We start from the raw sequence: 12,306 nt of genomic DNA on the forward strand, positions 1-12,306 counted from the left end.
CCTCCAGGGGTCGCTTCGGCCGGGTCATCAGGACCCCCCTTAAATTGACCCTGCCGGTGCAAGTCGATTCTGGGGGGGCGTGTGTAGCGGTTGCCGCTGAACATACACAATCGCCTTACACCTGCCGAGGACGCAACCACGGAGCGATCGCTGTGCCGGGCTCGCCCAGACCGCCCGGAGACGCTCAGTCTCGCCTTTCCCGGGCATGCCCGGACTCGCCTTTCCCGGGCTCGCCCGGCCCGTCCAGCGACACCCAGTCTCGCCGTTCCCGGGGATGTCCAGGCACGCCCGGCCCGTCCGGCGACACCCAGTCTCGCCGTTCCCGGGCATGTCCAGACTCGCCCAGGTCTCCCGGACACGCCCAGTCGCGTCTTTTAAGGGCAAACGCTCCGGCATGAGATATTGGAGTGCTTGTATATAATGCTGCCCGATAAACGGGCTTTTCAGAGTACCCGAGTTGATTTGATGCAATAAAGAAACTCGGACGAATTCCAGCTTTTTGTCGCGTCCATTCTTTCGATTCGAGTTGGAGCACAGCTCCTTCAGAGTTTTTGATAAAGATGGCAACCCCACCACCAGGACGAGGCTCAGGTCTATCATACCGGAGGAGGGAGTAACCAGGGAGAGATATTAAGGAATCAGAGACATCATGAAGGAGGAAAGTTTCTGTTCAGCAGATTAGGTAAATGGAGAGATCAATCAGGTTTGAGCGAGATCGGGGTGGACAGGATAGATACTAGATAGAGAAGGAAACTTCTTCCACCCCCCACTCCCGCCTCATATTTCAGATAGCTGTTCCTCATGACATTATCTCAACCTAATTAGATCACGGCTGTGATTGGCATTGGATAAATTATGTTGCCATGGCAACTATATCGGTAACATGGCTTATGTGTGCAATGCAGTATTTTAAAAAACCATTGAACATTTATCTTTCATTTTACCCAGATCTTTTCCTCATACCACCCAAAAGGCGGGGGACCTAGTCTCCAAGACTCGAGTGTCACTCCTTGTTTATATGTTACGTAGACACCCCTTGTTATACATGGTACGTGCTCTTTCCTTGCTTAATTAATTGACGCTCTGTATTCAAAAAGATTACGGGCAAACAACCTACAATGTTTTGAGCGGTTTGTTGTCGCCATGGCAGAAAGGTTAGTGATAGTAATTTTTTTTTTAGACGGTTCCTTCACACTTGTCAACGCATCCTCAGTCTTAGTTTGTGTCATTTGCTTCTTTTGAAAATTCTGAAACGCTATTTTTCAATGTCGAACTGAAAGGTAACGTGGCACGTTAGGTACCTCAACATCAGTCATCAGCACCTCAGGCCTCAGGGCCGCACGCATGAGACGTGTGCGGAAACAGTATGGCGGCAGCACGGGTGTTCGTGGTCTTATTTGCAGTGTTGTTTGTCCTCAATGGCGCGTACGGCGGCGGAAAAACCCTCGTTCTGCTGGACAACATGGCCATCAAAGAAACGCATTCCATGTTTTTCAGATCGCTCGCAGGTTCGTACTTCCTGAATCCGCAAGACTTACCCAATTTGCTTTCAAAAGCGGTTCATGACGTGTACACTGTACAGGTAGAAATACCTGTCTTGTGTTTTTTGTATATTGCACACGTTCATGTCGGTCGTGCTCGTGTGTAACATGCAGTGCACCGTAATCCCTCGATATGTTTGTCGCCAATGACAATGTGAGGACGCTTATTAGTATTACTATGAGGGTGTATATTATATTATTAATTATTCTCTTATTTCATTCATTATTTTTTATTTTACATACAGTATATATTTTCAATCATATGGCCATTCATTCATTATTCAATTCATTCGTTCGTTAAAGTATTTCATTAATTCATTCATTCGGTTTCATTCATTCGTTTAATTCATTCGTTAAAATTCATTCATTATTCATCCATTCGGTTTTCATTCATTCCTTATGCATTCGTTTTCATTTATTCATTATTCATTCATCGTTTTCATTCATTATTCATTCATTCGTTTTCATTCACTATTCATTCATTATTCGCTTGTAGAAGATGGTGCGTTTGTTTCGATGTCATTGACATGCGTCTTACTCCTGCAGACCGTGGGTTCGAGTTGACGTACAAAACGGCTGATGATCCAGCTCTGTCACTCATCAAGTATGGCGAGTTTATCTACGAACACCTGGTCATCTTTTCACCATCCGTCGAGGGTCAGTGTGGTCCAATCATTGCTGTCCAAGGTCTAAAATATCTGCGATAAAAGGGGAAATGTAAGCTATTTATGTAATGTCAGATGTACGGTTACTATAACTTTATGTAAATGTTTACCAATGGGGTCATAGTGGCCCAGGTGCCTTTCACAAAAGTGGGCAAGCTATCGCCGGCACCCCGAACAAAGGTTGCGGGCATAAGCTTCTCTACGTGCGGGGATCCATGTGAATGTGGGACCTGGCCAGCCGGTTCGTGAAAGACTTGTGTCCAGCCGACCCCATACGAAGGTGGGGTCATTGAAGTACTGCAGTCGCAATAGTTGAACCCAAGTACACATTTAGTGTGAGGGGCTTAATGGAAGCCCAAGAGAAGGGCATAAGCTTCTCTATGTGCAGGGATCCATGTGAACGTGGAACCTGGCCAGCCGGTTCGTGAAAGACTTGGGTCCTGCCGACCCCATACGAAGGTGGGGTTTATTGAAGTACTGTAGTCGCAATAGTTTAACCCAAGTACACACTTAGTGTGAGGGGCTTGATGGAAGCCCAAGAGAAGGTAGAGTTGCATGAAAAGCAAACAGACTTTTCTGTTTCAAACTTCAAACATATGAGATAATATTGGGAGGCAAACATGAACTCATTCCTGCATCGTGTAAGATTGTAATCCTTGCTAAGAGACTGCTTTATTAAAGTGGGTGCTCTATAAAGAGCGTGGTACATTTATGATGAAACTTTCATCAGATTATTTGCAGTTTCACTGAGATAGATGTAAATTTAATTGATTTGTCACCGATTGTAAATGAAGAAACATACAAATTGTCGCCTTGAAACATACGAACCGCCTGTTGAACTCTGTTTCTAGTGCAGAAGCTGCTACACAGACAGCACCCACATCCTGAAACATTCAGCAGTGTAACTTGGTGTCAAGGCCATAACACTTGCTACCTGCAGTCCGGGCAGGGAATTTGGAATTTGTTAAGGATTCCGGTGATATGGCTCGCATACTCTTCGTGAAGGACACCGTGGGATCTTTAACATCCATCAACTAATATTAGCAAATGGGGCACCCAATTTAACTGATGTCTGTCGAGGGATGGTGCACACATTGATGCTTCACCTTGTATCCAAAACACCAGGGTGACAGTTTGTACTCCGGTTGAGATTCTAACCCACGATATAAGTTACAGCATATAACTGAGTGCGTATACCTTTAGGTTATTCTACCAGCCCATATGTGAACTTTCAATGAGTATGGCTAACATGCAGGAGTTAAGTATGAAACCATCGTCAAGCTGTATTCCAGGGGTAATGAAACTAACTTACTACTGCTGATAAAAACTACCTTTCCAAGACCGATAGTCTAACAACAGCGTAGCCTGAGAAATTTCATACTGATCAGATCAAGCATTCTACTTGTCGATTTATGACGTCATAATGAAGGCACCTATGACATCATCATTAACATATGTTATTCCCCATGGGGAGTACTTTACAATGGGCCACCTTTCAATTTTTTCCATGGAGCGGTTTTGGAGATATAGAGGTGCAAAGTTTTTCGGTTTTTCCAAGATGGCACCCCTACCACGTGACGACCTATGGTGCCATAATTATTAACAATTCTACAGGAGGAGGCGCTCCTAATATTTAGGCAGGTAAGACCGAAAAATAGGGCGTATCGTTCATTTTTTCAGGAAAGCACCAAATTTGGCACAGATGTAGTATGGACCTATACAATTGTTTTCCTGAGGGGTGCCCAAAAATTCAGAACCCCTGGTGGCCGCCATATTGAATTTCAACATGACCGCCCTCTGTGACCTATTTCCCTCAATAACTTCTATACTATGAGCGATAACACCACAGTTCCAGTGTCTTACCCCATGTTTTCATGGTCTCTGAATCCAATGGGATCAATTGCATAAAGATTGGCATCCATCATCTTTAATTTCAAGATGGCCGCCATGGTGTTTCCATTTTCCTTGAATCTCTCATAGTATTTTAGGTAAAATTTCAATTCCAAGTGATACACATTGTTTTATTGGTCTCTGATAACAATGGAATGGTATTAATTAATCAAAGTTACACGCAGTTGCAGTTTTAACTTAAAATATTGTGGGCACTTGAAAGGTGGAGGCTCTCGTGCAGACGCGTAGTACTACAAGCACTGTCCATCGCAGTCACACAGTGATGTGCATGGCAGATTTGCCCTGGAGCATTTACAGTTGCCTTTACAGGCCGACTTACAATGGCAGCTTGTAAGCTCTGAACATGCCTCCTGTATCAGTGGTATTGGTGTCCAAGAAGTCCCTGTTTTCATCCAGCCCCAATCAGCTGTTGATGGAAGTTCTGGGTAGGGCACAAGTGCCTGACTCCATACGTGTCCAGCCTGAAAACATGCACGTTTTAGGTGTTATTCGAATGCGTCTGCTGTTGGGGGAATGTGATCAATTGTTCTTGCCTTCTTCGTGAACAAGTGTCGGCGCATGTCATTCACTGTCTTTATCTCGGTAATCCGGTCATAGAGGATGGCAACATATCTTTCTATGCTCTGTAGTTCCATAGTAATAGCGTCCACAGATGGCCTATAAGCGAGAGCATGAAAGGTCTGCGTGATGCTGGGGTATGCCTCCCAAGCCTTCCAGGCTGTCTTTTTCCCAATTTGGGCAAAAAATGACACTGTGTCGCAGCCAGTGAAGGCATGAAATAATGGCAAAGACTCGGACTTCCTGCGGCCAAGGCCGGTGGCAATTTTATGGATGGCAAGGTAGCGGTAGCTTTTACCAGTGCCAATGGCAACAATCCCTGGTGTTGGGCTAGCGGCTAGGGTGCCGGTTTAGGATCCTAGGATCCTGGGTTCGAATCCCGGTCGATCGCTGAATTAACGCCAGGGGGGTTGACTCAGCCTGTCATCCTTCCGAGGTCGGCTAATTGAGTACCAGTTCACTGGTAATTCCCTGTTTGTCGTTAAAGGCGGCAAAAAGGGTTGGCGTCAGGAAGGGCATCCGGCCGTAAAACATTGCTTCAAAAAGGGGACCAAAAAACAAGAACAACCACGGTGCCCGAAAAGGCCAACCCCCGCTTTGCGGGGAAAAATGGCCTCTAAAGGTGGTTATTATTTATTTTATAATGGCAATCCAGAGTTCCTCCACACCGTGTGACTGGTAGGTAAAGTAGTGTGTTATTGCCAAGACCACAATACAACACCAAGACCACTCATAGTATGGAAGTTATTGAGGGAAATAGGTCACAGCGGGCGATCATGTTGAAATTCAATATGGCGGCCACCAGGGGTTCTGAATTTTTGGGCACCCCTCAGGAAAACAATTGTATAGGTCCATACTACATCTGTGCCAAATTTGGTGCTTTCCTGAAAAAATGAACGATGCTTCCTCTTAACTGCTCTGCTATAAGGTGAAACTTTTGTGTCTATCGGACTAAGTTGCAGAGAAAATGAATTTTAATGGGAACTAGAACGGCACTCAGTCGAGAGCATACCTCCGCCTGGTTGGCCATATCTCAATGGTGAAGAATCACTTAAAAAATTATACTAGCTGGATCTGGATCTTCACCAAAATTGAATCGATTCTTCCTTGTCGCACACACAACCTGTCCAACAAGTTTCATCCAAATCCATCCTTAACCTTTTGAGAAATACAGCTATGTATCGTTTTTGACCCCATCTCCCAATGGTGAAGAATCGCTTAAAAAATTAAAGAAGCCGGATCCGAATCCGGATCTTCACCAAAATCTAATCATTTCATCCTTGTCACATACGCTACATCACTGCTCTCATCCACTCACTCACACACCAAAAAAATAAAACAACCAACCACCTACCCTTACAACATGCACCACTCAAACAAAAACACTCATGCAAAACCACACCCACTCCTGCAACACACACACACACACACACACACACACACCATTCACACATCTCAATTTCTCTTCCGTGCTCACACCATATATCTCTTCCGTGCTCACACCAATCATCTCTCTCTCCCATATATATACATACACATGCATATATAACTTTGAGAAATAGTAGAAACTCCACAGTACGAGCAGGGCGTCTCATTTGCATTAAATAAATAAGCGGGAGGTTAAATCAGACGCGGACGTAGCTTCAGGACGTCGATCTTTAATTTGACAAGCTTTCGACCAACAAAGGTCTTCTTCTTAGTCGTCCCCAAGACTTCCGTTGAACTTGTTTTTTTTTCGTTTTTTCGTTTTTTTTTCGTTTTTCTTCCCCATGTCTTTCGTTTTTCATTTTTTCTTTAACATAAATTTTCATTTAGGTTTTTATTTCACAGTTTACAGTTATATAAATTACAATTTTCAAATGCTAGATATCAATTTAGGCTTCATTTTTTATTACTTTTTATTTTTACAGACACGTTTGTTTGTTTGTGTAAATTTTCATTTACGGATGCTTTCCGACGGTTCTGTGATTTTTCCCAGTGTATCGGCTTCAATGTCTTTCGGCACACAAAATTTCAGCTTTCTCCATCACCCGGAAGGTACCGAACATTAATGTCAATCAGTCAGTGAGTGAGTGGTTTAGAACAAACTTTACACACACTATCGGGTCGCACACACACACACACACACACTAGAAAGAAGTCTTGTTGCGGAAGCGATAGAGACTACCAGAGAGGTCTGCAGACAAGGCAACCAGACATCCCCAAATGGACTCTTGATCCATGCACTTGATGAGGTTTAGGTTCAAAGTCTTAGTTCCAACATTTTTTAATTTGTGAACTTGTCCACTAATGATTTGCTGTATATTCACTATTTCACTTTAACCCTTAGCATATCATATCATTGCAGACTTTGGTGGAAACATCAATGTTGAAACCATCACTACATTTATTGATGGTGGAGGCAACGTTCTTGTGGCTGCAAGTTCAGATGTTGGTAAGGTTTTTGGCTTTGTCTTCCCATTTGTCCCCAATATAAGAATGTTTAGAATGTTTCATTCCATAAAGAAAGAGGTAGTTTTGTTCAATGTTTATTTAAATTTTTTGAGTGGCAACTGTTGGCTTAGTAGTTGCAATGTGTTGTCTTTCTGGAGACTTCCATTCAGGTTTTGGTTGCAATAGGAGTTGACCATATTCCTGTTGCCTGTGGGTTTGGCTGGTTACTTCTTGCTTCTTTTTGGCTGGTAAGACATGCTGATTATTCTGGGATGCTTTATTTTCAGGGGACCCCCTGAGAGATCTTGCTACAGAATGTGGGATCGACTTGGATGAAGAAAAAACGGCTGTTATTGATCATCACAGCTATGACGTATCAGATGATGGACAGGTAGGTGCAATACTGACAGAATATCATCCCCCCAACCCTTCACCTCCAACAAATAGTCCTCACACGTGGAGGCAGGTGTGTGTTTTACATCCCCTTCCACGGCCAGATTGTTGTTTGGCAAATATCTGTTTCGATCCAAATTGCTGCCCTCCCTAGGAATCTCCATTATGATGACATCCTGCACACATTTTTGAAAAAGTAAATTGAAAAGTGGAAAATTCGACATCGCTGTTTGTTTTTCTTCTCCTCGGCGTCATTTTGTTTAAAAAAAAAATATGCAGATTCTCGTCACAGATTGTGCTGGAGTGATCGAAGCATGTTATGAAGGCATGCCGACCAAAAAAGAGCAATTGATACAGAACCAGGAATTATCTGGAGATCAAGCAAATGAAAAGTTTTAAAGAGAAGGTTGTGACTTTGTAGCCATCTAAACGCGTTAACCATGCATTTACAAGCATCTTCAAAAATATTTGTTTTTCTTTTTCAACTTTGTGACATTTGAAATTCATTCATTCATTTTCTCCTCCCCCCCCGAAGAAAAAATTTTTTTTTTTGTGTATTTTATTTTGATCACGTGACCACCAACCCTTTATGCTTGCCTTTAGTTCTTAACTGAAATGTTGACACTGCAAGATGCTTTTCGTTGATTTTCCTCTCACTGTCCAATTCTATCCTTTAACCGCAGCATACTTTGGTGGTTGTGGATGCTGAGAATGTAATCCAGGTTCCTACAGTGGTGGGAACACCCTCGGGCAATCCGATCCTTTACCGTGGAGTTGGGTAAGGTTGTTATGTTGCAGCAAACTGAAAATAATTGCGAGTTGTAATTGAATGGCTATAAATATGTTGACACTTGTGCAAGTGCCGTTTGCCACTGATTGTTTGAATTTGATTCAAAATTTCACTTCCTGCTTTAAAAGTCTACGTGTGTTGTCCAAAACTTTGCTTGGTATATGCTATACTAGGAAGAGTACCTGTCCCAAGTTATGGGAAAAGCTAGCAAAAGTATCCCCCTCCTCTCTTCCCTCCCCTTATCCCCCCCCACCCCCTCCTCCTTTCCCCACTCTCTCTCTCTCTCTCTCCCCCTCTCACCTCTCTCCACAACTCCCGTCTTTCCACTACTCCCTTGTTAATCCCCTGTCTAAACCACTCCATTCTCCGCCACTCCCCGGTCTCTCTCTCTATCTCTATCTCTATCTCTCTCTCCCATCTCTCTCTCCCATCTCTCTCTCCCATCTCTCTCTCCCATCTCTCTCCCATCTCTCTCTCCCATCTCTCTCTCCCATCTCTCTCTCCCATCTCTCTCTCCCATCTCTCTCTCCCATCTCTCTCTCCCATCTCTCTCTCCCCCATCTCTCTCTCCCATCTCTCTCTCCCATCTCTCTCTCCCATCTCTCTCTCCCATCTCTCTCTCCCATCTCTCTCTCCCATCTCTCTCTCCCATCTCTCTCTCTCCCATCTCTCTCCCATCATCACTCCCATCATCTCTCCCATCATCTCTCCCATCATCTCTCCCATCTCTCTCCCATCTCTCTCCCATCTCTCTCCCATCTCTCTCCCCCACTCCTCCCTTCCTCTATTCTTTTTATACGGATTTAATTTCCTTTTCAGTTTTTGTTTCGCTATTCAGTTGTGAATTATATTTGATATCAGATGTACCATACTCGTTAATGAGCGTCTGTTCCACGAAAGCAGCTTCCTGAGCAATGGTTATACTAGATGGGTTGCAATTGCCTTCCCAGCAGTAGTTAGCACAGGAATTTGCAATTTGGCCAGAGTGCCGGTGATAGCTCGTCTACTCTTCGTGAAGGACACCTTGGGGATCTCAAACGCCCACCAACTAATGTCGGAAGACAGGACGCCCAGTTTAACGTCGGTCAGAGGGACGGCAAACATTTACCCATTTACCCAGTCTGTGAAACACATGGATGATGGTTCATAGCTGGGTCGGGATTCAAACCTAGGCTAGACAGCTTAGAGGAGAGTGTGGGGACCTCGGAAGTCACCCTGTCAGCCGAAGTCGTCCCTTTACGCACTGTTGTCAATAATCAAACTGTGATTTCATGTTCTACCGGTATGTATTACTATACGTTAAAAATGTACAATAAAAGTAGAATTTCAATCCAAAAAGATCGCAACCAATGTCCCTGGACAGTGTAAAATGAAATCGGACATACAATAATTACCTATAAAAGAAAAGAAAAAAATAATTGTGGAGCCATTTTACCTCATGTCTCGCCCTCCTCATTTTACCTTTTACCTGTGATTTAATTTTTAAAATCGCTTTTTTCCTAATTTTGTTCCGATTTCACTCTAGATTTCAACATCGTTACTTAGGCCATGAGTTCCGATCTTGAAATATGGAATCAGATTTCAAGTATCAGCTTTTAATAAGCCTATACGATCTATTTTTCAATCTTGCCAGGAGCCCATCACATTGCACCGAGCCTAACACCACCCAATCAGCCGTAACCGCGAACGGGCAGCCGTGCATGCATGCGTGTGTGTGTGTTTGGGGGGGGTGGGGGGGGGGGGGTGCGTGCACGCGCGCGTGCATGCATGCGCATATATATGTATATATATATATATATATATGTCGGGAATCGAACCAGGAATATATATATATATGGAAATGTAATATATACAAATGGGGAGGACAATATGGATATAGAGGCAAACAAGAAGGAAAATATTGAGATTTGGAAGAAGAGTTTTGATGTTTTTATATTTTTTGGAGTGAGAAGGGAAGAAAGATCAACCGGATCAGAAATGACAATACTTGGGAGAAAAGATGTGACAACTAAGCACGTAGGGTCAAATCGGAGACAGAAGCAACATGCTGATGAGCAGAGCCCCAGGTGAGCAGGCTGGACTTTAACAGGGACACAAATTCGACAATTTAGCACAACTGGGTACAGTTTGATATGGAAAATTTGACAAACACGACCAGCAAGACAGGAATAAGATTTCGAAAGACAATTGGTAGAGCGCGTACCACCGCCAAGCTGAACAGTTTACCTTTTATATCCCACTGATAGGCTGGATCTTCATCTGATCCTGAACCAAAATCGACTCGGCTTGTTCATGTCACATAACCAACTCGTCCACTTCGTTTTGTCTTAACTAGACCACAACGTTTTGAAATATTGTGATGTTTATCAGTTTTAGTCCCATCACTCAATGGTGAAGAATCACTTTTAAAAATTGAAATACTCGTATTTCGATCCGTATTCAGGTCTTCACCAAAATCGAATCAATTCGTCCTCGCACAGACAATCTGTTCACCAAGTTTTGTGCAAATCCGTCCATAACTTTGTGAGATACCATGCTATATAGCTGTTTTAGCCCTGTCACTCAATAGTGAAGAATCACTTAAAAATTCTCTGATCTGAATCCGGATTCGAATCTTCACCAAAATTGAATCAATTCTTCCTTATCACACAACCCAATCTATTCACCATGTTTCTTCAGAATTCGTCCATAACTTTGAGATATTGTGCTATCTCGTTTTTTGCTCTATCTCTCAATGGTGAAGAATCTCCTAAAAAATGATTGGATCCAGATCTTCACCAAAATCTAATAATTTTGTCCTTTTCACATGCCCAACCTCTCCATCAAATTTCGTCAGAATCTGTCCACAACTTTTTGAGATATCGTTTTCACAAACACAAACAGATTTGTTGGGCTAGCGGTGTTGGGCTAGCGGCTAGGGTGCCGGCCTATGATCCTAGGATCCTGGGTTCGAATCCCGGTCGATCGCTGAATTAACGCCAGGGGGGTTGACTCAGCCTGTCATCCTTGCGAGGTCGGCTAATTGAGTACCAGTTCATTGGTAATTCCCTGTTTGTCGTTAAAGGCGGCAAAAAGGGTTGGCGTCAGGAAGGGCATCCGGCCGTAAAACATTGCTTCAAAAAGGGGACCAAAAAACAACAACAACCACGGTTCCCGAGAAAGGCCAACCCCTGCTTTGCGGGGAAAAATGGCCTCTAAAGGTGGTTATTATTTTTTATTTATAAACAGAAACAGACAGACTTGGGGTGAAGACATAACCTCCATCCACCTTCGGGTGGCGGAGGTAATAAAACAGTAAAACAACGGATCTGATCCGGGAAGCTTAGTTTTGATGAGCTGAAGGGAGGAGCTGCTCGGACTAGAGTCACACATGAAGGCACCCAGAACAGGAAGTCTTTACCAAGGACTTCGTAATAATCCATTTATTTTAATTAGAGACGCCTACTGCTTAGCCAGTGAAAGGTTTAACGTATCCGCCAAATAACAATGCGATCAGAAGCTCGTGTTATTCCAGTGAATTCCTAATGTAGCCCAGATGACACTTATTTATTCGTTAATTCATTTGTTTGCCTTTAAGCCATATGCTCAAGCAATAGAGATGTGACTATCCTTTTGACGACTGGTTACGCAAGAGCTTTGATCCCTGGTAAAGTAGTCAGAAACATTGGCTGGGGACTGCAAGTTCAGCAGATGAAATGAGTTGCATTTTGACTGATTGTGTCCACCCGCACATATCTGATGCAGCATTGTGGCTGATTCCGACAACCCTCTGGTGATGGACATACTGACGGGCTCTTCAACTTGCTACAGCTATCTTCCAGACAAACCCATCAATCAGGTTGCGGTCACAGTTCCTGACTTTTTATTTTGTGAGAGATTGCAAAACAACTCTGTGTGCATGGAGTAAGAATTTGAAGCTAGCACTTTTGCCATTTGTTTAAACCCTGATCGGCTTGATCCTTAAGCGACCTAAACCACCATTCTTTTTTAAACTGACATCTTTGTATGTTTTCCT

At 43.4% G+C, this 12,306-nt stretch overlaps 1 protein-coding gene across 2 annotated transcripts in view; it reads left to right on the forward strand.

Moving 5' to 3' along the window:
* Nucleotides 1-975: 975 nt before the first annotated feature.
* The window catches only part of DDOST (dolichyl-diphosphooligosaccharide--protein glycosyltransferase non-catalytic subunit), a 28,679-nt gene continuing 17,348 nt past the window's right edge, over nt 976-12,306 (forward strand). The window contains exons 1-7 of one of the 2 annotated variants that reach the window (XM_078775591.1): nt 1,135-1,158; nt 1,298-1,508; nt 2,088-2,198; nt 7,023-7,109; nt 7,396-7,499; nt 8,185-8,279; nt 12,036-12,129. In XM_078775591.1, the coding sequence (XP_078631717.1) occupies nt 1,367-1,508; nt 2,088-2,198; nt 7,023-7,109; nt 7,396-7,499; nt 8,185-8,279; nt 12,036-12,129 (633 nt within the window). In that variant the 5' untranslated portion in view covers nt 1,135-1,158; nt 1,298-1,366. Of the gene's footprint in view, nt 1,509-2,087; nt 2,199-7,022; nt 7,110-7,395; nt 7,500-8,184; nt 8,280-12,035; nt 12,130-12,306 lie in introns of both variants that reach the window. The other variant, XM_068112128.2, reaches the window with a different exon arrangement.

Source organism: Myxine glutinosa, chromosome 4 (genome assembly GCF_964187855.1).
Source record: "Myxine glutinosa chromosome 4, kmMyxGlut1.1, whole genome shotgun sequence".
Classification (NCBI taxonomy): domain Eukaryota; kingdom Metazoa; phylum Chordata; class Myxini; order Myxiniformes; family Myxinidae; genus Myxine; species Myxine glutinosa.